Below are 25590 nucleotides of genomic sequence, written 5' to 3'. Positions count from 1 at the left end.
GAGATTGGCAAATACTTATGAATATTATGAATATTAAAAGCATTTTCCATATTTGGTACCATGACATTTTTTCATACTATATTACTATACTATATTTTTCCATGAGGTTTATTTCTTACTATGATATTTCTCTAAAATCAAACTCTATTCTTCTGGATTTCACTATACTATACTATATTTTTTGGTGAGTTCAGGGCGAGGCCCCTCAGTTTTTCCCGCAGAACTTTGTTTCAATCCGCTTCGTTTATTAGCTTTGGCTCATTAGCGTTTGGACTCACGTTTTTCCTACACCGACGTGATCGGGCACTGCTATCTCTATCCCCCGGTGGTCTGCCGTCTCTTTCTTTCCTAGTTATGGGTGCCTGTGCATTTTGATTTGGGGTAATGCACATCCAACACTTTCCCATGCGGCGGATAGAGAGAAATTAACCCCGAGTGCCACTTGACTATCATAAAAATCCGAAGCGATAAGCAGCTCTCGAGTGTATATTTATGGCCAATCGGTTGTTTTGTTTACAAATGAACAGTTTGCCATTAAAACGTAAATCGAAGAAGCAACTTCTTATCTAGGTAAACTCAATAGACATTTATTTTCTAAGTAAAGAAAACTCCCGATACAACTATTTTTATAGCCCTCTTATCTATGTTAACTCTATAGTAATATATGTCCTAAGTAAATAAACTTATAGTCGTCAAGATAACTTCTAAACATTTTTTTAGTCAGGTTTACAATACTTAAGTTAAATTTAAACTAGTATTTAAGCAGAGTGCAACAAAGGAAATATACTATATACAAAGCATTCTTCGAATTCTATCTGAAAACAGCTCAATTGGTGTTCAACAAATTTGAAATCTAATAGGGATTAGTTTCTTGGTTCGTATTCAGTACTTTTAAATAATCAAAACTGCTGAAATATGAGACTAATCAGTTTCTCTGGAATCATTGACTGCATTATTTTCCATGTCGATTAACTATTATTATAATTGGCTGTGGGCAGACACGCTTCCCATTAAAATCGAAAATTAAGGCCTGGCAAATAAAACAAATTGCAAACTAATTTCGTTTTCAAATGGCACCGCCAAAAGAAATTTGCCACGGGCCAAAACGAAAGAAAAAATAAAAAAACCAATCACAAATTATGCAAATTCATTGAAAACGAAAGGCATTCTCCGCACAACTTAAACATTTGATTCGCTCCGTATTGGATTATTCATTAGCTGAGATTTTTTGGATTACCTGTTTCGAGGGGAGTTCACCCCAAACCCGAATTATGCAATAAAACTGAGAAAGGTTTGAATAAACAAATATAAAAAATGAAAATACATCATTTTGATTGATTTAATTTTTGAACGCGCCTGCTTTTCGGATACTTATGCAAATGCTGGCCTGAATCGGGGACCTTGAACCTAAAGACAATAGACATTAAACACTTGATAATTAAAATCGACTAAATCAACAAAATTTGGCTAAAATTGCTCAAGCGAGACGGACTCTCGAAAACTGGAAATACAGATTCGGCTGCAAACTTTTTTTATAGAGACCAAGAGAGAGAAATACAATAGGGTTTGGGATTGGGATTCCAAGTGCAAGCAAACACGAAAACAACAACAATGTCTGGACAAGAAGTATAGCAAATAAAAGCAACAACAACATTTCAACAATAATCTGCGAGTCGGGGTTATACACTTGGAAAAATACGTAGTTGTATTTCAGAAACTTTTAATGTTATAAATTCGATACCAATCTATCTTAAGGAAATTAAAAAAATAAACAAAACATCTATGTAAATAAATTCTTGACAAATCTCATAAAAAAAGATATTATAGAGGTGTTCCCTAGACAGATAAGAACATTTATTTTAGTCAGAAAACATATGTAAGAAATAAAGCTTTTAAATCCTTTCATTAAAAATATTAAAAACTTTGATCAGGGGGCTTTTGTTAATCATTATTAATTCTGAATACCACACGTAATATAGTTGTTGATTACTAAAGTATTAAATCATTCGATGAGTTTCAAGGATATTATGGGTTTTTTCCTAAGATAATTATAAAACTGATTGACACCTCTTAGAAATACTACCCTATTTATTTTATATTTTCCCCCAACCAATTTTTATCAGTGCACAAAAAGTCTGCAGAGGTTTCGGTGAATCAGCAAAATGTTTGAATGGAAACAAAACAACCATTTTACAGTTTTTTCGGCTGTTTGACTGCAGGTAAGACAAGGAGAGTAGGAGTTAGAGCGAGACGGAGCCAGACAGTTTGAACCCTTGGCAATAAAAAAACTAAAGGAACTTGCATCTGGTTTTTTATGGAAACTACTATAATTTGCACAAACCTTTTAAAGATAGCTGTAAATGCCGCTGTTCCGTCGCAATTTGCACTTGCACTTTCAATTGCCAGCAATTGTTTTAATTAAGTACCGAATGTACTAAGATCTTATTGCCTTGAGCAGTGACGAATTATCTCCGGACCGCTAAATTAGCATAATTCAATTGGCGAAACGACGAGTTATTTGCAACCGGCACAAATGCGCGCGCTATTGTAAAAGGTAAACAAAGTATAAAAACCCGTTGTCGCACTTAAAACCTTACAAAATCGTTGTATACTAACTAGTAGAACTTAAGTTCGAGTACTTTTGTGCGGCACTAGCATCCACAACTATTAGTGATATGTTTTGTAAACAAAAACATCCGAGCGAACTCCGCACGCGACCGAGGCAGCTGGCGTTTTTTTTTAAATAAATCGAAATAAACCGACAACGAATTAGAGGTGGAAGAACATCGATGTAATATGTTATCGATGTTTTCAAAGCATCGGTAACCGATGTTTGGCAGGCCGACATCGATGTCTTCCATCCCTATTTACGCTCTCTCTGCTTTTCGAAATCGTTTATCCCGCTTTATTACTGACACTTACGTTATTGCTTACGTTTGTTTACGTTCACCTTATATTAAGCAAGAAGACAATAAAATTATTGGCTCCGGGACCGAACTCGGCCCTTTTGGGCTCAGAGATAGAATCTACGGAACCTACTCCAACTAATTTATCTTTTGAAATAAAAAACAATTTTTTTGGTGTTTGTATGAAAATGCAAAAGCCGGTTAAAAACAGTTTGTAAAAAAACATATGATGAAACCATATCCCCTATTTTTGACTCGGTGGCATCACTGCGAAGTTCACCACGATATCAATGTTAAAAGTAAACTACAGTGGCATCTTTAACTTGAACAACATCTGGCAACGCTGGTATATAAAAGTTTGGCGCCAAAGGTTTTAAAACCCTTTAAAAATAATTTTCAGCGGGGACATGTAGGTTATAATATATTTAGTTCCATGCTGTTATTAAACATACAGTTAGTAGAGAATAACAGTTAGTGGCCAAACAAAACTACAGTTAAATAGGATTTCCGTCAACTTTATTAATGTTTCTTTTTATTTACTTGTTTCTTAGTTTTTCATCTGCTCTTTGGCATCACGTAAAAATATACTGTGGCATAATATATCGTTTAAACAAGTTGTCGATAAAATATATTGTTTTTTTTCGTGTATATATCAGTTAATTAGTTTTTGCACAAACAGTAGTAAGCAATGCAAGTTTAAACTTAGTTTCTAATTTTTTACAAATTGTTTCGGTCGAAGAAGCTTGTAAAAGGGTTTCGGTTGCAATGGCTGTGGCTGTTGCCGCTGTACCTGCAATATTTGAAAGTGTTGCTGCTGTGCCAGCAATTTTGGTTGCTGCTGCTGCTGGTGTTGCTGCTGCGACTGCGACTGTTGCGGTGGCCTCTGGCCAAATGGACAGTAATAGCTTCTTGCCACGGGTTGCACTCTGATTAGGAATCTTTTCGTTCGAGTGCGGAAAATTGGTTTAATCAAAAGCAAAAGTCTTTTCGGCAAACGAACACAAGATGTGGAGAATGCGGAGACATTTACAAATGTTCGATACAAAACGGTGTGAACTTCTAACTAATGTAAATTTCATCTCAACTTTGCATTAATTGTAAATATTTAGTTTTACTTTTGGGAACCAGTCTTGAGAAGCACACACATTTGATGCATGTATGGCGCTGTCTAAACGTTATGTATATACGAGTAAAAAACCATGATGGGGATCCACGGGGATCGTTGCACACTAAGGAGTCTCTCGAGGATTGGGTTGTTAGTAGCTAGGGATTAGTGCACTAACACACGAAGCACAGGACTCGGATGCTGGACGTGGAGGACCAGGACCAGGACTCACCCATCTGGCTGATGTTGCTGCTGCTGCTGCGATTGCTGTTGCTGCTGCTGCCGGCGACGTCTAGCCACAGCACTGTTCTTGATAATGGCCTCGATCTCGCGACCCCCCGAACTTTCGCCCTCCGATGCCGAGGCACAATTCCCGACTGCATCTTCACTGGCCACCGATCGAGGTTGTCCCAAGGTGGAGAGATTCCTCACCAGACTGACGGCATCATCGTGCTTCGGCGTGGAGTTCTCCTTGGACACACTCCTCAGGATCTGGGCTAAATTCCTTTGCGGATTGTCCACCTCATCACTAGTTCCTCTAGTGGCATCTGCCGAGGTGGCAGATTTGCGGAGATTGGAAACGGTTGCATGAGTGGAGCGTTTGAGGCGATTTTTCAGCTCAGCATTGAGATCCACGGGCATTAGGCCGCGACCCATGCTTAGCATGGGTTTTCCAGTCTTAAGAATGCTCTTAAGTGGTTCGCCGGTGGGTTTTCCTATAAAATAAAAAAAATGTTTATTATTAATATATGTACATTTAGGTGGACGAATTATAGTTTGTGTCCATAAATAAAATATGCAGCAAATCAATCCATTAAAAAGGCAGGCAGAAATCATATCATGCTCATCTAATGCTTACTTGCAAAATTTGAGAAGCGCAGAGAAAGGCTCGTAGCCGCAAACATGCTTAATCACGAAGTACTTACGCAGTATCAGAACTATCCCCTCATATTCATGCACCTCCCTTTCTTTAGCACATTTCTTGGATTTATTTTCTTGGTTTAACAACTTCCATTAATTAAATATTACAATAATAATAATAAATGTAATACATACTCATCATAATATAATTCCGTTTAAGGTACAATTCGTTTTTAAATGTAAATAAAAAGTAGTGATTTATGTATAAATAAGCACAAAAGCAGTTTCGCATAATAATATATAGGATATAGGTTAACTGGAAGGTTTTCGCTGGCCAGACATATAATATACGAGCCGTTGGGGATAAAACTGTCTCTTGGTTTAAATACAATGCCTAACATTTATAGTTTTTTTTCATTTTATTACTTCGTTTTCGTTTGACATTTCTGTGGAATTTTCGTTTCGTTCTTTTTGTTTTTTTGTATCTTTATTGGGATGGATTACTACGAGACTACTACAAAGTGAATAGTTTTGGGGATTGGAATGGGATCGGGCGCATCTATCACACTGAGCGCAGGACCCACACGAAGAGAGCGTAATTTTTGGGTTCGAAAATGAAGGTAGGGCTTTTGGACGATTTTTTGAAAAATTGGGAAATTTTGAATGCTTGGCCAAAATAGACAATTTTTCAGCCCAATAACTCGCCGTACAACAGCTTGAAGTCCTTGCCAGCGGCTCGGAGCTCATCGGGGGTGACCTCAATATCTTCGATGCTGGAAATGGTGGCCTTTCGCCGATTGATCGGGGAATGTGCTCTCTTCGGACTTGGCATGGCTGTGGGACTGGTGCAGCCGCTGGAATAGTGATCCATGGACAGGGGTCGCGTCCTCTTGAGCAGCTCTCGCCGTTTGGAGACCACGGTGGTGACCGGTAGTCGCACATGGGAATTGGTGGCCTCTACTTGGTTGGTCGTTGGCGGCAGCGATTGCGTTTTCAGCAGGGTGGTGGTGCTATTGAAACTCTCCTTAACCCCGAAATACTTGGCAAACCGATCGTCCACATTGGGAGATCGTATGGTCACGGTGGTGATCTCGGTGGTGTGACGCCGGTTGACGGGCTGTGGTTGCGGTTGCTGTTGTTGCACCAGTCTGGTGATCTTCCTCCGCATCTCGGACACCCTGGGCGGAGCTCGATCCTCATCCTGCTGAAGCTGCTGCTGCTGCAGTTGCTGCTGCGACTGCTGATTCTCCTGCTGGTTGGAGGCGCAGTTCTCCTTGCCCGAATCCGAGCCACTGTCGCTGCTTCCATTAGACAGCTTCTCGGGATTCACTTTCTCCTGCTGCTTCTCGATGAACGGAGACTTCACCTTGCCAATGGTGCGCAACTGGACAGTGAGGTTTACGGGATCCAGGCTCTGCAGTTTGACCATGCAGGAGTTCCAGCTGGTACTGCCACTTTTGTTACTGCTGTTGTTGTTATTGTTGTTGTTGCGATCACCGCGGAAGGTATCGGGCAGGATGAGCTTTCCAATGGTCCGTACATTTAGGCGCAGGGGCGAAGTGGACGATGGAGGATCGGTGGCGGACCTGGTCAGGACGTGGAAGCCATTGTGCAGGGGCGATTCCCTCAAAACGGGCGGCTCATTCTTCCTCAGTTTAACCTCCTCCTGCTGCTGATCCACATGTTCCCGCATCTCCTCCTGCTCGGGCTCGATGATGCTCTCCAGCGTCAGACTAGATGGCTCCTTTTCATGGGGAATCGGCGAGTAGTCCATGGGCGTGGGCGTCACACTGGCGCTGCTGGCGGTGGTGCTGCTCCTCGGCGTGGTGCGATCGATGGGCGGACTCCTGGAATAGCTGCTGGTGCGACTGCGGTACCTTCCATTGGCACTGCCACCTCCTCCGCCGCCGCCGCTCTCGCAGAGATTGCTGAAGAAGGCCAGACGCTCGGCCAGCGACAAAGATGAGGGTTCTATATATATATGGGGTTGGGTTTTATAGATTAGTTTTTGCTACACTGAATCCTTGTGGTTTTTGCACCACTTACGCATTGCATTTGCTCAGTCTGCTCAGAGTCGCTACTTTATATCTTTGAATCTTTGAATTTAAATATTTATTGCTGCTGCTGCTGCTGGTTTTCTGGTTGCTTGTGGTTTCTTTGAGATGTGACGAGTTACAAGAGTCAATGACGAACTGCGCATTCGGTTATATCCGCTGCCCACACTCAAATGCTGCGATAATGGTTCATATTTCCCGCTCTACGCTATCATTTCCAACTGCCTTTATCAAGCACTAAACAAACTGACCGACGACCATCACAAAAGATTTCTACCCCCGCGTAACTGAATCATAGAAAGTTCGTCTGCCGTTTCTAAAGCAATTTCTATAATTTGCCACTTTTTTGCGCTCGCTTTGTCCACTACATCTATATATATATATATATATCTTTCATCTTGTCGATTTTCATTTTCATTTGTAACTTTCGATATTGGTTCTTCCACAACGCTTTCAATTGATATGAACTTTCTTTGTAAGCGTTTGAGTGACTTTTTGTGTGTGGGCTTGGGTTTAACTGATAAACAAGTCGCAAAGAAATTATGGAAAATTTTGTAAGCATGATTTAAAGATGCCGGGAAAAAACCTATTAAATAGTAATATTCAACATCAAAATGAATGTAGCTTACAAATTCAATTCATCACTCATTTCAAACTTCTTTCATGATGTTTAACTAGGCAATTATTGCAAATATTCCTTTGTTTAAATATTTTAAACCTATCCACATGCTAATTATATATTTTATTGCCGTCTATGAAGGTCAACGTCATTTCGCCTTATCGGTAATAAATTTTGCAGCCTTTTTTCGGTCGAAATCACAAAGAACATTAAGAAATGTACCCTCCCATCTTTCGGCCGTAAAAAACCCACTGTTGACTGATAAAAGCCGGTTACCATTAGCTTCACATATTTTCCAAGTGTGTCAGGAGGTATTATGGATCACTTTCAAGGAAGAAAATTCATATCGAGTGGGCGTTAAAAATGTTGTAAATAAAGGCCATAAAATTATGAACGCTTAATTAACTGCTCTAAAGACCTCGATGGAAATATGGCAAATAAATAAATATGGAAAAATAAATCACGCGCGTCTTAAATTACATAAACATACAGTTGTGGGGAATAAATTGTTATTAGTTTTCTCATGCGGCAACAACAATATCAATAAAACAAGTCAAAAAAACAGCAACGGCAACAACAATAACGAGGAGTTAATTCATTTGTTAGAAAACTCAAACTGGCGTAAATAATGAAAAAGTCATAAATGAAAACCCGATGAACGCACATGCATGGAAAACCAAATTAGTGTATGATTTTGTTTTTGCAGTTTTTCCATTTCTTTCATTGCGCAATTTGGCGTGGCTGCATTTTTTTTGCATCCCGAAGTCGTCACTGATTTTCATCGGCCATTGCAAATTTGTTCGAGTTAATTATAAATTAGTCTCAGGCGAGTCAATAAAAAAAGATATATGTAAAATTAAAGAAAACACAGACACAGTAAGCAACAACAACAATAAATATTTTTATATGAATTATATATTTTTTATCATTCCAAATGAGCAAATCGTGCAAATCAAACAAAAACGTAGAAATGGCAAAATTGAGGGGAGAGTTGTAAACTAGATAAGCTGGAATTTATTTGAATATTCGTCACTCATCTAGGTTACACCCTCCCCTCTTGAGAACCCATAAATATATATATAGTAACTTACCAAATTCCGCATCTATGGTTGCATTTGGCGTGGACAGCTCATCACTTTGCATGGAATTGTCTGCTGCAGTCGAGGAAACTTCCGTCGAACCTGGTGGAGATTGACGGGAGCCTCCTGAAATAGATAATTTTAAAATGTTTACTCCACTGCGTCTTTGAAAAGAGGGCCTCATGAGCTTTTGATTCCTCATGTTCTGTACATATAAACAGATTACTGCTAGGAAATGTATACTGTGAGTTTGGGTGTAATAAAGACACTAGTTTGGCATAGTTCTCAAATGTAGTCTATGTACTATTACATGATTTCGCTACGGTTTCGATAACGAAAGTCTAATCTCGAGTGACCTGCACCATATAGCCCGGTTACCCTTCCCCAATCATCTGGTAGCAAATGTTACCCAACACGCAAGCCTCAATTAGTTGCTGATTGCCGGAGTCGGCGACTTTTCAAAGTGCGGGTGAGTGTGAGGCAAGTGACATACATTTTACAGCTTATTAACTTGGCCAACAACCATGAGAGGACTGCTTGCAGCAACACCAACGCTAATGGCAAAATCTGGCAAACACTCGGGAAAAGGCGGCACACACTGACCAGCAGATTTAACTAATTAAAATTCGCAAAAGGTATGGAGGTTTTTCTAGGGATCTTGAAAGCTTCTAAACAAATATTTAAGTGTTTGCTGAGAGTTATAGCTGCCTAAATAATTTCTTCATTTTTATTTGATGTCAATATTATAGCTCCTAAAATACTCCCTATCTAAATAAGTGCTTATCTGTGAGGTTTGTTTACAAGCTTAAATAACTTACATAAATTAATAGCTTTACTAATTCTAAAATACAGCCAATTATCAAGTTTTTTGCTTATAAATTGATGATTTAACTATTATAGATGTTTTTACATATTTCTTTGCACGAATCTTGGATTTGGCATGGTATAATTTAAACAATATTTTCAAAAACCAAGTTTTTATATTTTTTCCATGTTATAAAGGAACGTGTTCTAACTAGCTCTCCAGTTAAGTACCCTTAGCTTTACTAAACCCAAAATATAGGATAATATGAACTTTCTCCTTAATAAATTGATGGTTTATCTATTTGAGATGATTTTACACACTCTTTTCCCCGAATCTTAGTTTTATCATAGCTTTTTCAACTAGGTCTCCGGTTAAATACCCAGAAATTATATTCAAAACAGTCTGTAACGATCCGAAAACTGATTTTCTGATCAAACATTTGGCTTCGTAAAGGTTTATCGCACTCAGCACATCGGTACTGCTGCCGTTTCTATAGGAAACCATTGTGGCCCTAGCTCAACTCTAGCTCTAATCTGCTCTTATTCTGGCCACTGTGGTCTTGGCCTTCTTGTTACGGTCGGTTTGCGACATGGGCCAACCAGGTTCGCAGTGCCACCGGTTGAACTTAGCGGTCTCTGCTCGTCTGCTTTATTGCTTCATGCTAATTTTCAGCACAGCCAGCGAATGACGATGATAATGGGTGGGTGAATGGGATCCCGACCTGCACTAGACCTTCACTACTATTTTACTAACCCGTTGCCCGCTGATTGCGCGACTGCTCCTGCAGTTGCTGGAACATATTGGCCCTGGCTCGGACGCTGTTGCTCCGCGTTAAACCACTCGGTGGTGTTGTGGTGGTGGTGCTGTTGGTTGCGGTGGAGGTTGAGTTTGCAGATGCAGAGTTGGCGGAAGCGGCTGTCTCATCGCTCAGCGACTGAATGGCCGAATCCTCCTCCAGGGCGGACATCTCGAAGATGTGCTCACTGTCCGTGCCGATGGATAGGGTTAGCTGCTCGCTGAGATTGACGCTGCTGTCGTTGACCGAATGCTGGCGTGCCAACAGCGAGGATTGTGGTGATTGTGATGATACGCCGGTACTGGCCAGGTGGACAACTCGGGGCGACTGCAGCGGTTGGGTGGAGCTGCGGGCCAGCCGGAAGGAAGTTCCCGCTCCGGAATTCGTCGACGAGGATAGCAACAGTGGTGCGGGCACGTGGCTGAGTGGCTGTCCTGTGATCGGCGAAATCAGCGGTGGCTGCTGCGCGTGGGTCAAGCGAATGTCCAGCGGTTTGGTGGGCTTGAAGGCCGACGTGGCCGAGATGTCGAAGGGCGCGGAGTTGGCTTTAAAGCTGCAAGGGGAAAACAAAATACTATTAATACAAATCAATAAGCAGCAGCTAAATGGGTCATCAAATTTGTGGTTTCTTAAGTTTATAATAAATATAAAAGACTGTCCTGATGAACAATGAGTATTAAAAAGATAATTCTATTTATTATCTCACAAAAGGCAAATAAACCTCAATAAGTTTATCACAATACCCATGGCCATGGGATATTTGGTAATATTTATTAGTTTTAGTTGGAAATGAAGTTTTATAAAAACTGGAGTTATTACTGGTTTGTTATAAAAAGTTTATTAAAAGATATTGCAAAATAATGTGTTTTGTTTATAAAACACCGATTTATCCATTCACTATAGTTCCGTTTCGAAATCACCCCGATTTGACATTGGACTAAGAAACTTTTGATTTCCCTTGTGCAGAAATTTACATAACAACGGGCTTAAATACACTGTGAATCTCTTTGTGTGCCTTCGTCTCTATCATTCTCCCTCTCTGACAACAATACTCGGACATAATTATAGGCAATTTTGGCCAACTTAATTATGTTTTGGTGGTGAAACTTTGGCGCTGGCGGCTGGTGCTTTTGTTGATTCGCTTGGAGCCTCCGGGGGAGTGAAGGTAAAAGTTTACCAGCTCGAGGAGGTCCACAAGAATTAGCCAAAATGTTTTCGCAATAAAACGCTAACAGTGAAAGGTAATTGAATTGTTGATAAGAAAAAAGAAAAGGAAATTAGGTACCTATACAGATGGGTGTATATTTTTCCTCACAGACTCTACTGCATAAACTTGCAAGTTTATCACCCTCTAGAAGGCCTCTTGAAATTTTTCCCTTCTATATATAGAGTCTCACCTACAACTTGTTCGACTCTTGAGTTTTTCCAATATTTATTTTGTTTATCAGGCCCATTTTCCATGCCTGGCGCACACCGAATGTTAAAAAGAGGAAGCGGAAAATAACAAAAATAAGAAGGAAAAAACTAAAAATATACAAAAATTTAAATGCAACAACTAAGCTAATTGGATTTGGGTTGAGAAGGGAGAGGGGAAACAAGTCCGTGAGAATTCTTGCCTTTACATTTGAAATATATATGTCAAACACACAAAAAACATGATGATTAGCGGCAACAGTTGCCGAGAATTATAAAAAGTTTATGACTGTAGATTTCGAGTGATCTAATCAAAGAGGAGAGCTATATATATATATAAAAACAGCTCTTGATTTTGCCAAAACTTAGTGAGTACACAAACCACATAAAGCCATTTAGCGGAATATTTCACAGCCAAAAAACACACATTTAAACCAGAAATTTATGCAGACATTGGCATTGCTTTTTAACGATATAGAAATTAAGTATGTTTCGCAAATTTGGCACAATTTGTAGCACTCGAAAATTGGAATTTTCAATGGGGTGCACGAGTGCACCTTTTCATGGAATTTATTTATAGCACATTACGAAATGTGTATTTTTAAAGAGCTGGCCGAAATATATTTTAACATTTTCAGACCACATTTCACTGGATTTTCTCGGGGTTTTTCCAAAAACTAACTTTATTAACTACCTTTTCCAATTCACACGCGGTATGTGAGCCCGTCTACCGGCAACTGGCTAAGAATTTCCGAAGGGAACGTGGTTTTTCTTCCACTAGGCACACATATAGGGAGTATCTACTATCTGGTTCTGCACCTGATAAGATGAAGACCGAACCGAACCGGGCAGCGATTTAGTTGATAAATTTATCAGTTAGTTTCAATTTCTTCCACACACTATTCACTATTTATTCTTTTCAAGGGGAAAATTACTATATTTTTCCTATATTTGTTTTTGTTTTTCCGATTTTTTACTTAAAATATAATTTATATTTCAGCGCTGCTGCTGGCGGATACGTGAAAATTGAAAAAGCGATCGCGAGCAACTGAGCGCAAAAATTGTACAAACAAAACGCCGAGCAGAAGAGCAGAAAACGTCGGCAGAGAAAAATTGGGTGGTGCGGTGGTGGTGGTGGGGAGAGTTGGGTGGTGCGGTGGTTCAGCGGTGCTCTGCCGCGGTCGACGTCGCTGTCGGCAAATTTAAATTATTTTCAGCTTGGTTTTCTTGCCTTTTTTTTATTGTATTTATTTTGGTATGGTATTTTCCCTCTTTTCCGCCGTCTGGCTGGGAAATGTCTTAGTTGGCTTTTCCTTTGCGGTGGATTTTCTTTTACTCTTCAATTTTGTGAAAGAGAAATTTTGAGAGTGCAAAGAGCAGGCGGTAAAGTTGTCGTCAAAAAATTATTATGATATGATACCTTTACCTTAGTGCACCACTTTAAAAACAAGATCATACTTTTAATATATGAAATATTATGTCTTTCATACTGGTTTTTTGTGTGTTAACTATTTAATATATTTTTAAAATTCTTTTAAGTTTGTCATTTCAGTATTTGCTTCATTTTTAAATAGAAATTATGAATGGACCGCCTGAGGTGTGACACGGATGGTCTATATTTAGAAAATATCCCCTCTGCAGATATTTCTCAATGGGCACATAAAATAATTATTTTACCCATAGGTAACCTGCAAAGATTTCTTCACACAGCTCCTATTTTGACATATTTACGATTGGGCTATTAAAGCGATTCTTTTTTTAGTCGTAAAATGAAAGGCAGTTGCTTTGTGGTTAACTGTTACTTTTTTTTGGTTATCTTATCGGGAGATTAGGAAAGATACAGCATAACTTCGAATAGGACATATATGAGGTGTATCGATTTAATCGGCCAGGCCAACACATGTCAGCGAGCATTTTTATAATATCTCAATGCCGGCGATTATTGCACGATTTTTTTTGGTTTTTTGCTTTGACAGATTTTAAGATCGATTTTTGCTTGGTTTCTTTTTTACCGTTTTCTGATATACGCCTCAAACATTTTCTCGCTCTGACGTCGCTGCAGCAACAACATGGAACTGGGAAATCCTCCTCGTCCAAAGGTTCTGACACGGAAATGGATAGAGATACGAAAGTATCTGTATCTGAACGCGTTCGCCTGGTGCAACCTACTGAATGCAACTGAATGCGAATATAACTACGAGAACGGAACGTATGGACAGCATAAATTTCACGGCACAAAGCGTCGGCAAAAGTGCAAAAGATATTGACAATACCGTTCACTGAATGCAAATGTGACAGTCAGCGAGAGTGTTAAAAAAAACAAAAGCCTTACAGAACAACCTGGCTTATATTGTTATTGTTGGTTGATATTTTTTTTTGTGAGGGAAGGGAGTGCCAGAGTGGAACAAAAGCCCCCCAAAAAAACAAACCCAACCATAATAACAACCAGCAAAACACTCACCGGCAACCAAACACACATAAAATGCTGACATAAAAACACAGTTAAACAAGAACTGGCAACTTTGTGGCGTTGGAAGTGGAAGAGGTGCTCCTCTATCTTCTAGTCGAAATTCTAAAATGCTTTTAGCGAAGAAACTAGGTTTACGAGCCCGACATTGGCCAATCCACAATTCGCAGAAATTACCCATCCCAGGTGAGAGAATTTGTGGCCAACCAGCTTATTCAACAACTAATTGTTTGGGAACGATGGTATGATAGTACTCGATTGTAGTTGATTTGGTTGCGGTTCTTAAAAGGTAGACAATCAAATCCATTGTGGATTTCTTTCGTATTTCCTGGCTGCGAAGAGTTAATACCTTTCTTTTGTCTAGTTCTTGAGGATCAGACAAATCAGTTTATATAAAAAGAATCATTTATGGAAATTAAAAACAAATGAGAGATTTAACTTTTCTGTAAATACAATTTCGAATGAAAGTCGGTAGAAAAATATATCAAATTGATGATAGGTATTATGATAGGATAAAACCAAAATCAAACATATAAATAAGTCTTTACCATATGTTCTACCTCTTTGCCATATTAATAAATCGTTTTATTATTTTCTACAGCTTTGCAAACATAATCCCCTCCTCCAAACTGGTAAAACCAATCGACCTTCCATAATCGCCCCACCATTACTAACCTTTAGTTGTATTTCGCGCACTCTCGTGTTCTTGTTGGCCTCAATAGTTGCGCAGGTAATTAGGCAAGCAATAAGCTGCTTAAGTGACACCAAGTCGGGCCAATAAAAAATAAAAGGCGGCAGAGAAAAGTGAATTATATGACAGCGAATCGAATTGAGGTCAGTAGACATGGAGGATTTCATTGGCTTTTTCGGAAACAGAATTTGTTGACATTCACTTGGCTGAGCAATGGAAAAGCAATTAAAATATGTTGCCAAAATATCCCCTGGCAAAATGTGTGATGAAATTTTCATCAGAATGGGCTAGCAGCTAATTTATGGCTACGTGGTTAGCGAAGTATGTCCACAATAAAGTTAATTAAGCCGATCATGACTGGATTATAATGTCGACGATGGCAATGGCTATGGCATATGAATGGTCTAACAACTGTAACATTTTCCAGTTGACAGTGAGTCTGTCGGGTGTTGTGGGCACCATGATGGTATAAATATTTATAGGCTCGGCCAAGTGCCAGCCAGAAATGTGCTCGGCGGACCAAAAATAGCAATGAATGCGAGTGTATATAGACAAATATTGCTCCACGCAAACAGAGATACGGATACCGATTCGGATTCGGGGGCTGGAATTCTTGGGACCATCGAAGCGTAAACTGGCGTCCGCTGCAGAATCAGCTGACAGCTTGACAGGCCACACGACGTATGCGCAATTTGTGAGGGAGAATGTGGCAAGAAGAATGCCCGAAAAGGATATTTATAAGTATTGCACTTTTGCTTATTTGGTATTATGCAGAATATATATTGTACCTAGCTATGTTTTATTTTCAGATCTATGTGGGTTTTAGGGGTTTAGTTGTATAATCCTTTTGATTCCTCCACCAATATTTTTAAAACATACAGGCTTATACTAATTCCGAATTTATCTAAACTGAAATATATTAAATACCCAGATATTTTTTGAAATATGATGCAGTAGTTCCTATTACTTTGTACTTACAAGCTCTTCTCCTCGTTGGTCACGGGCTGCGTTTTGTAGCGCTCCCTCTGCAAATCCCTGCGCAGGACACTGGGCTTGAGTACCCTTGGCGTGGCAGGACCTCCCGGCTCCGATGACGATGCCTGAAGAGGCGACTCCCAGCTGCTGTTGGCCCCGCCCGCCTCACGGGAAGTGGGCGTGGAGAGCATCTCCATGCGCTTAATCCGCTCCGCCACCGAAATACTCGCTGGTGTGGTCACGAAATCCACTGGCGTGCTGGGTGCGACCTGCGAGGTGGCAATAGCATCCAGTGCAGCTGCCAAATCCATTCCAGGCTGGACATCCCGTCGCTCCAGCGAGCGGGTTCGCCTCTTCAACAGGCTGGGAGACGTGTTGGACTCCTCCAGATCATGCGATGCGGAACCCAGCGATCGACGCTTCGACGGCGAGTCTGTCTTGAGGATGGAAGACAGGGAATCGTTGACCTCGCTCTCCAAACCACTTAAGTCAAACTCCTCACGGCTGCTCTTGCGAGAGCTCTTCAGTATGGGACGTATCTCATGCTCATCGGCCTCGCCAAAGGATTTCTTCTTGAGTATGGGCTTCGGCGGACGCACTGCCTCCTCGCTGGAGGTGCTCTCCTGCTTAAGGATGGGTCGTATCTCGTGCTCTTCACCATCCTCGAAGGTGATGCCATCATGGGCGGCCAGTTCTGCCGCAGCCAAGATCACAGCCTGCGAAATGGACACATGCTTGTGGCAACCGCCATCCGAGGGTGTGGATAGCGAGTCCTTTTTCTTCAGGATGCTATGCGGCTGGCTCTCCGTGGCCGATGGGCAGCCATCACTCTTGCTGCTGTCATAACTGCTTTGCTTAAGGATTCCATGAGCCTGAGCTGGACTCAAGCCAGTGCCCGCTTCCTCCAGCGAATTCCTCCTGGCTGACTTGATAAGAATGCTCCGCTCATCGGGTGAATGGGATCGGGAGTAGTACCGGGATTCATCCAGGCTTGACCTCTTCTTGAGTATTCCCTGCCGTTTGCATCGAGCGGCTCCTGCCAGCGGATTATCCATAACGCTCGAGGAGAAGGTCACTGGCGAAGGATTGCTCGAGGCACTGGAGTTGCAATCGCCCATTCCATGCTCCTTCTTCTTCAGTATGGATACAATTTGATTAGGGGCAGGTGGGGAATTCTGGTTGGGTAATCCCCCAGCAACTGCTCCATTCTCATCCGTGCTCTTCCTACGCATTATGGCCGACATCTTCTGGCTCTCGTCCACAGAAGGTTGTTGTTGCTGCACCTCCGATTGCTCGGCAATCTTCTTGATCTCCGCCAGATCGGTTTTGGTCCTTTCATTAAACTTCTGGGTGACACTCCTGGCCACTGGGGCATGCAAAGGTCGTGGTGTAGGCAAAACCGCGGTCATGGTGCGCACTGGAACCTCCGGATGACGTACGGCTGGTATAAACTGACGGTAGGGCTCCGAAATTGAGTTGGTGGACTCGCTGCAGGAACTTTTCTGTGGTGTTTGCAGCAAATACCTCAAGGCTTCATCACCGCCAGGAACCAGAGGACGAGCCATTCCCAGTTCACGACGACGGCGTCGGCGTGTTGAAGAGGCAACCTCATCTGCAAGAGAAGATCAGAGAATTAGTATTTGTTTCTTTAAATATGATGAAATTAAAAAGCAGCCAGAGGACTTAACACGTGCATAACATTAAATGGGGACTTGGCACAGCTTGGATTTTAACATATTTTACACAAGTTTCTTCAATGAAAAAGCTTTCGTGACGCAGCACATAATGATTTAAATGAAAGTGTTGAAAATGGTATTTAAAAGTTGAATGATTCTGAAACGTTGCCAGCCACATGGCGCTTGAAGATCGAATGATTCACAGTGAGGTCTGTCATCTTCGTGGTTATCTTTGCTGCGGCCTCATTGGATAGCCATTCAAGCTTGAAGGCAGTCCAAATTTGGTGCCATGCTGATCATCTCCCCTTTGGTTTGCTGTGTGCTGCACTGCATCCAGTTGTTGCCAACTTACCGCCATCCTTGGTGGCTTCCTCGGTCAACGAACGATTGAGATTCGATTTCCGTTTGGCCGACTTGTCGCGATCTCCCAATCGACGTGGGGATACTTCGGGCTGGGGAATATAATTATAATTAGTTATTAGTTATTTCAATTAAAATTAAGAGTTTGCCTCACCGTTCTCTTGTGCTTTTCCACGGGACTCAATTGCAGATTAGCCAAGTGGTCACGTCGTCCGTTCTCCGTGTTCTCGGTGCTCATTGTGGAGGTACGTGGTCGCATCCGCAGTGTACATTCCGCCGTAGCCTTGGGCGGACTAATTGCTCCGCCCGTGAAGTGCAGTTCGCTGAGGCTCTGCTTCATGGAGATTCCCGAACCCACGGCCACCAGGGGTTGGCGTCTTTGGGTGGGCGGTGTGTCCTCGGGCTGGGAGGCAGATCTCGCCGGGATCTTTCCCGAACTGGCTGACGGTACTGGCTCCGAGTTGAATCCACTAGCACCTGGCGACTTAGGCGACAGCTCCGAGCTGCTGAGACGTCGATGGGTTGCAGCTCCTCCGTTGCTGGAGGGGATTCTTGGGGATACGGGCGAACTGTAGCGTTGGCGCTGCTCCTCTTCCTTCTTTTTATCTGCGGGTTTTTTTAGAAAGAGGGAAAACGCACACGATATTGAGGATGATGAAATGAGATCGTGGTTACACAGAGAAAAAATTATAATCATACTTTAAAAATTTTTAAAGAGCAAGGTTTAAAAAAAATTTTTGAGTTAAAGCATGTTTATGATTTTTTTAATTCAAATTTTTAATAAATAATGTTAGATTTAGTTACTTGAAATTCAAGATTTATTTTTAAAAAAAATCTATATTCTATAATATTGATAAAAAGTAGTTGGAATATATTAAAGAAATTCAGAAAAATGTTCACAAAAAGTCATATAATCGATTTATCTGATTAATAACATCTAAGAAAATAAATGTTTTTAATGAAAGTATTTTTTTCGTATGTTATAAAGTTCCAAACATTACAAGGAAAAATGCCAATATGTTGTGTGATCTTAGCCTTTACCTTATAAAAGGTTTTTCGGCAAACTTTTTTCACTGTGTACTTGTAGTCAACATAAGTGCACAAAAAACAAACTACTGGGGTTAGACAACGGGGTTATGGATTTGGAGAGATGGAAAACCTGATGACCTCCACCGATTCAGGGATGTAGATGGGAGGCAGAGAAAGGAGGGGGAGACTCACCAAGCGCCGCAGCGCGGAGGCGACTCGCCTTGGTGGTGCGAACCGCTGGCGAGGATTGGGGCGAGGTGGTCGAGGAGGAGCAGCTGCCGCCGCTGAGGAGCGGACTGGCAATGGCCTGCGGAGGAGCAATGGTGGACTGGCACTGGCTGCCAAGGCGCAGCGGCGATAGGGGATTCTTGCGACGCTTAATGGGCGAACCAGCAGCAGATGTTGCTGCTGTGCCGGTGGATGTTGCTGCTGCAATGGATGTTGCTGCTGTTGCTGCTGCTGCTGCAGATGTGGCTGTCTTAAGCACAATTAACGGCGCTTTGTTGGCATTAGATAGGGGCGGCATGGGCGTGGCGTGTTGCTGTTTAGTATTGTTGTTGCAAGTGCTGTTGTTGCTGCTGCTGCTGTTGTTGGCGTTGCGTTGCCTCGCGTTGCAATTGTTGTTGCTGCTGTGGCTGTAGGTGCAATTAATACTGCATTTGCCAGCTTTTCCTCGACTTTGGCTGGCTGTTGTTTTGTTTTTTTTTTGTGTTTTTTAAGAGGTTAAAATGCGTGGAGTTTGTTGTTTTAGTAAGACATTAAAGCTTATGATTGCTGCTTGTTTGTGGTTGCTGCTGTTGATGTTGCTGTTGTTTTGGGTGTGTGCGTGAATGGTTTTAGGATTGCATAATGCAAATATGGGGGTCTATGGGAGAAAAAACTCGGCTCCAATCTAATGGCTAGCTGGCAAAGATTGATTGGTGAGGTGACAAACACGAAATAGTTGCGAAAGTCGTTTGGTGACAATAGAAAAGCATTAAGCCCAAAACGAAAGTTTTCGAGCCTCGATCTCACAGGTCATTAGGTCTCTATTTAACGATGATGTATTAACTTTGTCGACATTATTGGACATTAAACTGACAGAGCCAGCGATTAGATTATCGACCGACGATTAGATTTCGCTCACAAATAAACCAGAATTTATGACTCCCTGAAGAGGTGAATGTGGGAACTTTTTTTTGATAATCAATATCATTATTTCACAAATCCAATATAATAAAATATATATTTTCTTAATGGAAAAACAAATTTATAATAAACCTACGAGAGACCTTAAGTAAGAACTTTCTAAAAATGGGTAAACACATTTGTTTTGGATTTCTAAAATATTCTTCTCAAACGAAACCACTTGAAGCACTGTAATCCAACTCAACCTTGTATTTGCCCCCACAAGTTGTGGCTTATGTAAATTCCAAACGATTTCATAATCCACTCAGAAGACGGGGCAAAAGAAATGGGCGAAAAATAAAACATTTTTCGGCAAATCATCTGCCAGCATCTCCGGGAACCGCCCGTTCATTGCCTCCTGCTCGTCTGTCAAAGATCAGTGAACGCTCCTAACTTTCCGCCGCGATCGTTGGCCCTCTAGACAGCGCACAGAAATCAAATTAATTTCACATAAAGTGAATCAAAAAATTGCCAAATTGGTAAATATTGAAATCAATACGCGCATGGGAAAACAAAGACCGAAAAACAATTGAAACGAAATCGATATGGTTGATCGATCATCATCGAATTATATTTGTTTATTGGTTTTTTGGCAGCTGCGCGTTCTGTGTGGCCACAAATGCTTACTAAATCTTTCCGATTAAAACGGAAACTTCCCATAACCATGTGATATGCAGATCTGTGTCAAAGATCTTCGGGTAGACTTTCCCAAGAGCTCCAAAAAACCGTTATGCGAGAGATATACAAAGGGGACTGTCAAAATTTTGTATGAAACCCTTGTCCAGCCATTGATAATAAACCCGATTCCGATCCATTCATTGATAAACAAAATATAAAAAAAATTGGGCACAACCCGGGTTTTGGTTGGGATCTATTAGCAATTTTATGGCATCTTTCATTAGCCTAAGTTGCGTGAAGTCTGGACATCGGCATCGATTTTATTAAATGACAAACAATTTTATTCATTTATACACAGTGGAGTTTTGCAAAAAATACATAATGCGAACTAAAATTGCGCAAATTGTCTTATATAATTCGGCCAGTTTAGACTTTTCTGACATCCGAGAAACCTCGCCAGTCAAAATATTTTGAAATTGATTCGACTTTTGAATCGCGTTGCTCAATTGCAATTTGATTTAAATGTTTTGGCCGAAGGTCTCTCATGAGCCAAATTAACATTTGTCTAGAAAACGTTTTCGCTTGATTGGCAAGCCGACAAAAATCTAATTTAGTTTAAATTGCTTTTAAGTGTGCAAAAGAAACGAAGAAACGCGGCGACTCGCCTCTTCTGATGATGGAGTTTGGTTTTATTTCTCGTCTAATTTGCAGAAAACGTTGACAGGCCCACGGTTCAGGGCTAAAATCGGCATGGGGCGGGCTAATTACCGAACTTTGGTTGGGAAAGTTTGGACCCAGAATTAATGAATTTGTAATGTTGGCAAAATGGGGGGAAAAGCGAAGGTAAATTAAAGTGTGAGATCAGAAAACGATCAACGGAAATAGCCGTGAATGGTAAGCAGAGAGGGGAAGTAATTGGAAAAGATATTTAAAGATCAATATGATGATCACTGAAGGATTTTCAGGATAAACTAATCATCATTAGTCAAAAAACTAAATGAACTCATATATGTGTAGACTGATTTACTGAATATGTTGAAAGGTTTATAATAGCATTGTAATAGCATAGAACCAAAGCGTGGGATAATTTAAAGATCTACTGAACTGTGTAATTGATCTGTGCCTCTGTAAACTTTAATTAGGGGGGAAATAAAGGATCATATAATTATAAACTGAGCGGCGTTGATATCTAACATATGTATTTACGATTATTTACGATAAATTGGATTTTCCATTGATCTTGGGGTAAATAAAGATCAGTAACTTGATATTAATATTCCAAGTATACATATATTGTGTAATGAGAACTATAATTTCGGTAAGGGTAAAAAGGGGTTTCTTTCCTATACAATGAAATTTGAAAAGGCTGCATGAGTAGGCTGAAAGTGGAATTTTTATAAAGTTCCCAAGGGTAAGAATAGATTTTTTAAAGAGCTGTGAAAGGTAAGCGCAGTTTGGCAAGCGAGGGATCAGTAAGCAGGCTGGCTAGGACATTACAAAACGCTCAAGGACGAACTCAAAGTCGAACACACAAACAGGCAACACAGAGACGTCACACAAGCAACAAGAAAAGATACACAGATACGTATTGAGGATTGAAAGACTCACCTAAACTGGCAGATGCAGTGGGGCAGGCGCCCAGGACGATGGCTTCTGGCTGCTGCGGATCGATGGCTAGAGCCTTAGGAACTTCAACTGGAGGATGTCGCTGCTGCTGGTCATGGGTCATCACAGTAGTGGCTGCCGTCTCATAGGCGGAGCTGTTCCCGTTCGCTGACGAGGATGGTGGATCGGTGGCAGCAGTGGCGGGAGTGGGAGCACCACCTGGCTTATTCCTTCTGCGGGTGGGCGAGGGCGAACTGCTGGAGGAGTCGTCACTGCGGTGCAGCGGTGGAGGCGGCGAGTGTCCGGCGGAACTCTGGCGACTGGCGGAGCGCGTGGTGCGCGTTATGAATCTGCGAAGGCGTTTTTCGGATTACTTAATTATATTTCACTTCACACAAATGGTTTTCTAAACTAATTTAGTTACACGGAAATGAACACGCAACGCGGCTGGAGCTGAAATGTGTATGATCAGAACACACCAAAACAAAATAGCAGTCGCTGTGAAACGAGATATCCGAACAGTTGCGAGATACAAAGATACAATTCGAGAGTGGAGTTCCGCTAAATGCGGCACGGCTAGACGGCAGCAAACACGCTCGGCAACTGCCGCCGGCTCGCCCAGCAAACACAGTGGAAACCCACGGAGCCGCTTTTTTTTGGTTTTGTCGGTTATTTGTTTTTTTTTTTTTTGGGTTTTGCCGCTTGGTATCTTGCAGATACACAGCAAAACAGCAACAAAGTCACTCCACTCCGAAATCACTCAAAAGAGAGCGCTGCAAAATTCGCACATTTGCGCCAGGTAGCAGCGGTATTTGTCAGATACAAGATATATATATAGATATATACAAACTGCGGCATTATCTCTACTCCGACCGTCAAAGAACAAAGCGTAACAAGTCTGTTATTGTTATGGATTGGTGTGACTATTGCACGCATGCGCAAAAGGCACTGTGCGCAGGTAGCTAAAAGTATCTCAAGCCAAGTATCTCAAAGTCTGTGCCGTCCATGTAAATGATATACACTTCCTCATCGCTGACAATGCATCTTTTGCCCAGATATACATATATATATGTCTGTTTAGCGAGCGAGTGAAGAATTTTGCAGCTTGTCGCAGATCGCAGACATTCAATCAAGCGCAAGACTTCGTCTAGCTGTCCATTTTGTCCGTCGGTTTGTCTATCTGCGGGGTTTCTTATTTTGTTTTCTTTTTTCTCAGGTAGACAGGCTGTGCACATTTAAATGTCGCGACGCATCAATGTCACTTCTTTTCGCTTTGTGTACTTTATGATGTCTCGTGCCTCGCAGCCATGCAGACACATAGACACAATATCTTGCAGTCCGTCCTTGTAGAGAGGTAGGGCATGATCATATCGATGGTCAATATGGGAAAATACTCCGGGGGAGTGATATTCTAGTCACCAGAAAGTAGGTTAAGGGATTAACCCAAACGAAAATAGAATGTCTGGCATTGGGAAAATATTTTGATGTGGAAAACCCTAAGTAATTGAAAGGGAAATGGGATGTTTATATGTAGATGCAGACTTTAAGAGTTAAGGACAGGCATTCGGACAGACTAGACAGATTCTTAACAGATTAAATATTATTGTAATGGGATTGTTAAATTTAATTGGTCGCTGGATGAAAAAAAGTATCTAACAATATATTTTATTTCTGTAAAAAAATGAAATTCACAGAAAACACAATTGGATTGAATTTAATTGTTTTCTAGATTTCATTACTGTAATTTCAGCAATCAACCTTTGGGTTGGACTTCTTGGAACCACATTTTCAAGGGTATTCCCCTGGCCTTCAATCTCAAACCTCTGCTTTGATCATCATTACGATCGTCATCTACCCAGCTCTCAGTTTTATGTTCTTGATTCTTGACTTTGCCCGTCCGTCAAATGGAAATTTCCATAAATTGTATAAATTGCTAGAGACACATATGACGTATCTGCTACTGGATGGATGCCCGAGAACTTTCCAACCCGTTGGAAAAACTCGGGGGAAAAAGGAAAAGTGATAATAACCAGTTTGGTGGATGCTGTTTTTGGTGTCTCCTCGTTTTTTTGGGAGTCTAGCCGATGGAGCACAGCTGCGATGAAAGCGAAACCAGGACTAGACCATTGACGATCTGGGCCAGGCTAACTGGCAACTAACCAACTGGCTAACTGGCTATAAAATGGATACCCAAGCAGACGCAGCAGGTGATCAGATGACGGTGTTGACACCACAAAACGGCCAAAAACGGGGCCTGAGATAAATTCCACACTTAATTGCCGGTGCATTCAAATTTTTCCTCGTCGAGATTCTACATTGAATGCATTTTTAGAAAATTGTCTCTTTGGCTCTTGTGATTTTTGTTTCTCTCCACCACTCTTCATTTCTATTATGCTACGCGCCTTTTTTTATGATGCATTTTTGTAGCGAAAGCCTATTGGAAAAACTTGTCGCTAGTTTCGGGTTTGGCTGTAAAACAGGTGCTTTCTACGCCGGATTTGATTTTGGGGGTAGGAGGAAGAGAAGGTAGCCTCTTCGAGGTTGGGGGGTCACCTTCGGGGGAAAACATTCGCTTTGATATATCACATTATAATTGATGGAACCAGAGACCTGAGGCCGCTGCGAATTGCACTCCACGCACTGATGCGATTGTCGAAGATGTCGCCGCTGCGATATGATCCCAAAAACCGAAGAGCGAAACCCAAAGACCATTCCCAATCCCAACCCCAAAACAATGGACCACGTAACACTCTACAGAAGACGAAAAAAATAAACGAACAATACATGGATTTCGTTTGTTAACAAGCCCCCTGCCTCTGTGAATCTCGATTTGTTTGGGGGCCCGGCTTAAAGAGAGCCGCCAAGTCGCATTGTATAACACGACGTCGAACAATATGGGTGAAGATAGCATACGGCATACAGCATATAGCATATAGCACATGGGGCTCGACAAGAAAAAGGTGGCCCACAATACATGCAATTTGTTTTGATTGTGCGCCAAGGATTATGTCGGTATAGCCTGAGCACGGATTAGACCCATAGAAATGGAGAGAGTTTAACTTTGAAGCAAGTGGCAGCTTTAACATTGTCCATGAAATTATATACCCAACCAAAATCGCATTATGTTTGCTGGTTAATCAGCCGCAACTTCCGAGAACAAAACGCTTTCACCCTCAACGGTAATCAGCTTGATGACCCCCGAGTAATTCCAATCACAGCACACACAATCACAGTGATGGGTAAATAAATAGGACAGAAATATAAAATATTCAAGATTACTCAGATTATATTCAAGATTACTCATAAATGAAAGCTTCAAAAAGCTAGGAAAAAAAACCTTTCAAAATTGGAAAACGAAAATTAA

At 41.3% G+C, this 25590-nt stretch overlaps 1 protein-coding gene across 19 annotated transcripts in view; it reads right to left on the bottom strand.

The window, feature by feature from the left end:
* The window catches only part of Svil (Supervillin), a 124698-nt gene that overhangs the window by 34601 nt on the left and 64507 nt on the right, over positions 1-25590 (bottom strand). For 5 of the 19 annotated variants that reach the window (XM_036814886.3, XM_036814885.3, XM_036814887.3 and 2 more), the window contains 8 exons: positions 22230-22576; positions 19029-19523; positions 17962-18413; positions 17800-17899; positions 15775-17383; positions 10183-10778; positions 8637-8750; positions 4244-4727 (listed from right to left, as the gene is read on the bottom strand). In XM_036814886.3, coding sequence (XP_036670781.2) covers positions 4244-4727; positions 8637-8750; positions 10183-10778; positions 15775-17383; positions 17800-17899; positions 17962-18413; positions 19029-19523; positions 22230-22576 — 4197 coding nt within the window. Of the gene's footprint in view, positions 1-2341; positions 2706-3405; positions 4728-4976; positions 6844-6918; positions 7222-7834; positions 7870-8636; positions 8751-10182; positions 10779-13650; positions 13725-15774; positions 17384-17799; positions 17900-17961; positions 18414-19028; positions 19524-22229; positions 22577-25590 lie in introns of those variants that run through there. The other 14 variants (XM_036814892.3, XM_017077836.4, XM_036814890.3 and 11 more) reach the window with 12 other exon arrangements.

Source organism: Drosophila suzukii, chromosome 3 (genome assembly GCF_043229965.1).
Source record: "Drosophila suzukii chromosome 3, CBGP_Dsuzu_IsoJpt1.0, whole genome shotgun sequence".
NCBI classification, from domain to species: Eukaryota; Metazoa; Arthropoda; class Insecta; order Diptera; family Drosophilidae; genus Drosophila; species Drosophila suzukii.
The sequence above is the reverse complement of the archived record's forward strand: the minus strand, read 5'-3'. Positions and strand labels throughout refer to the sequence as shown.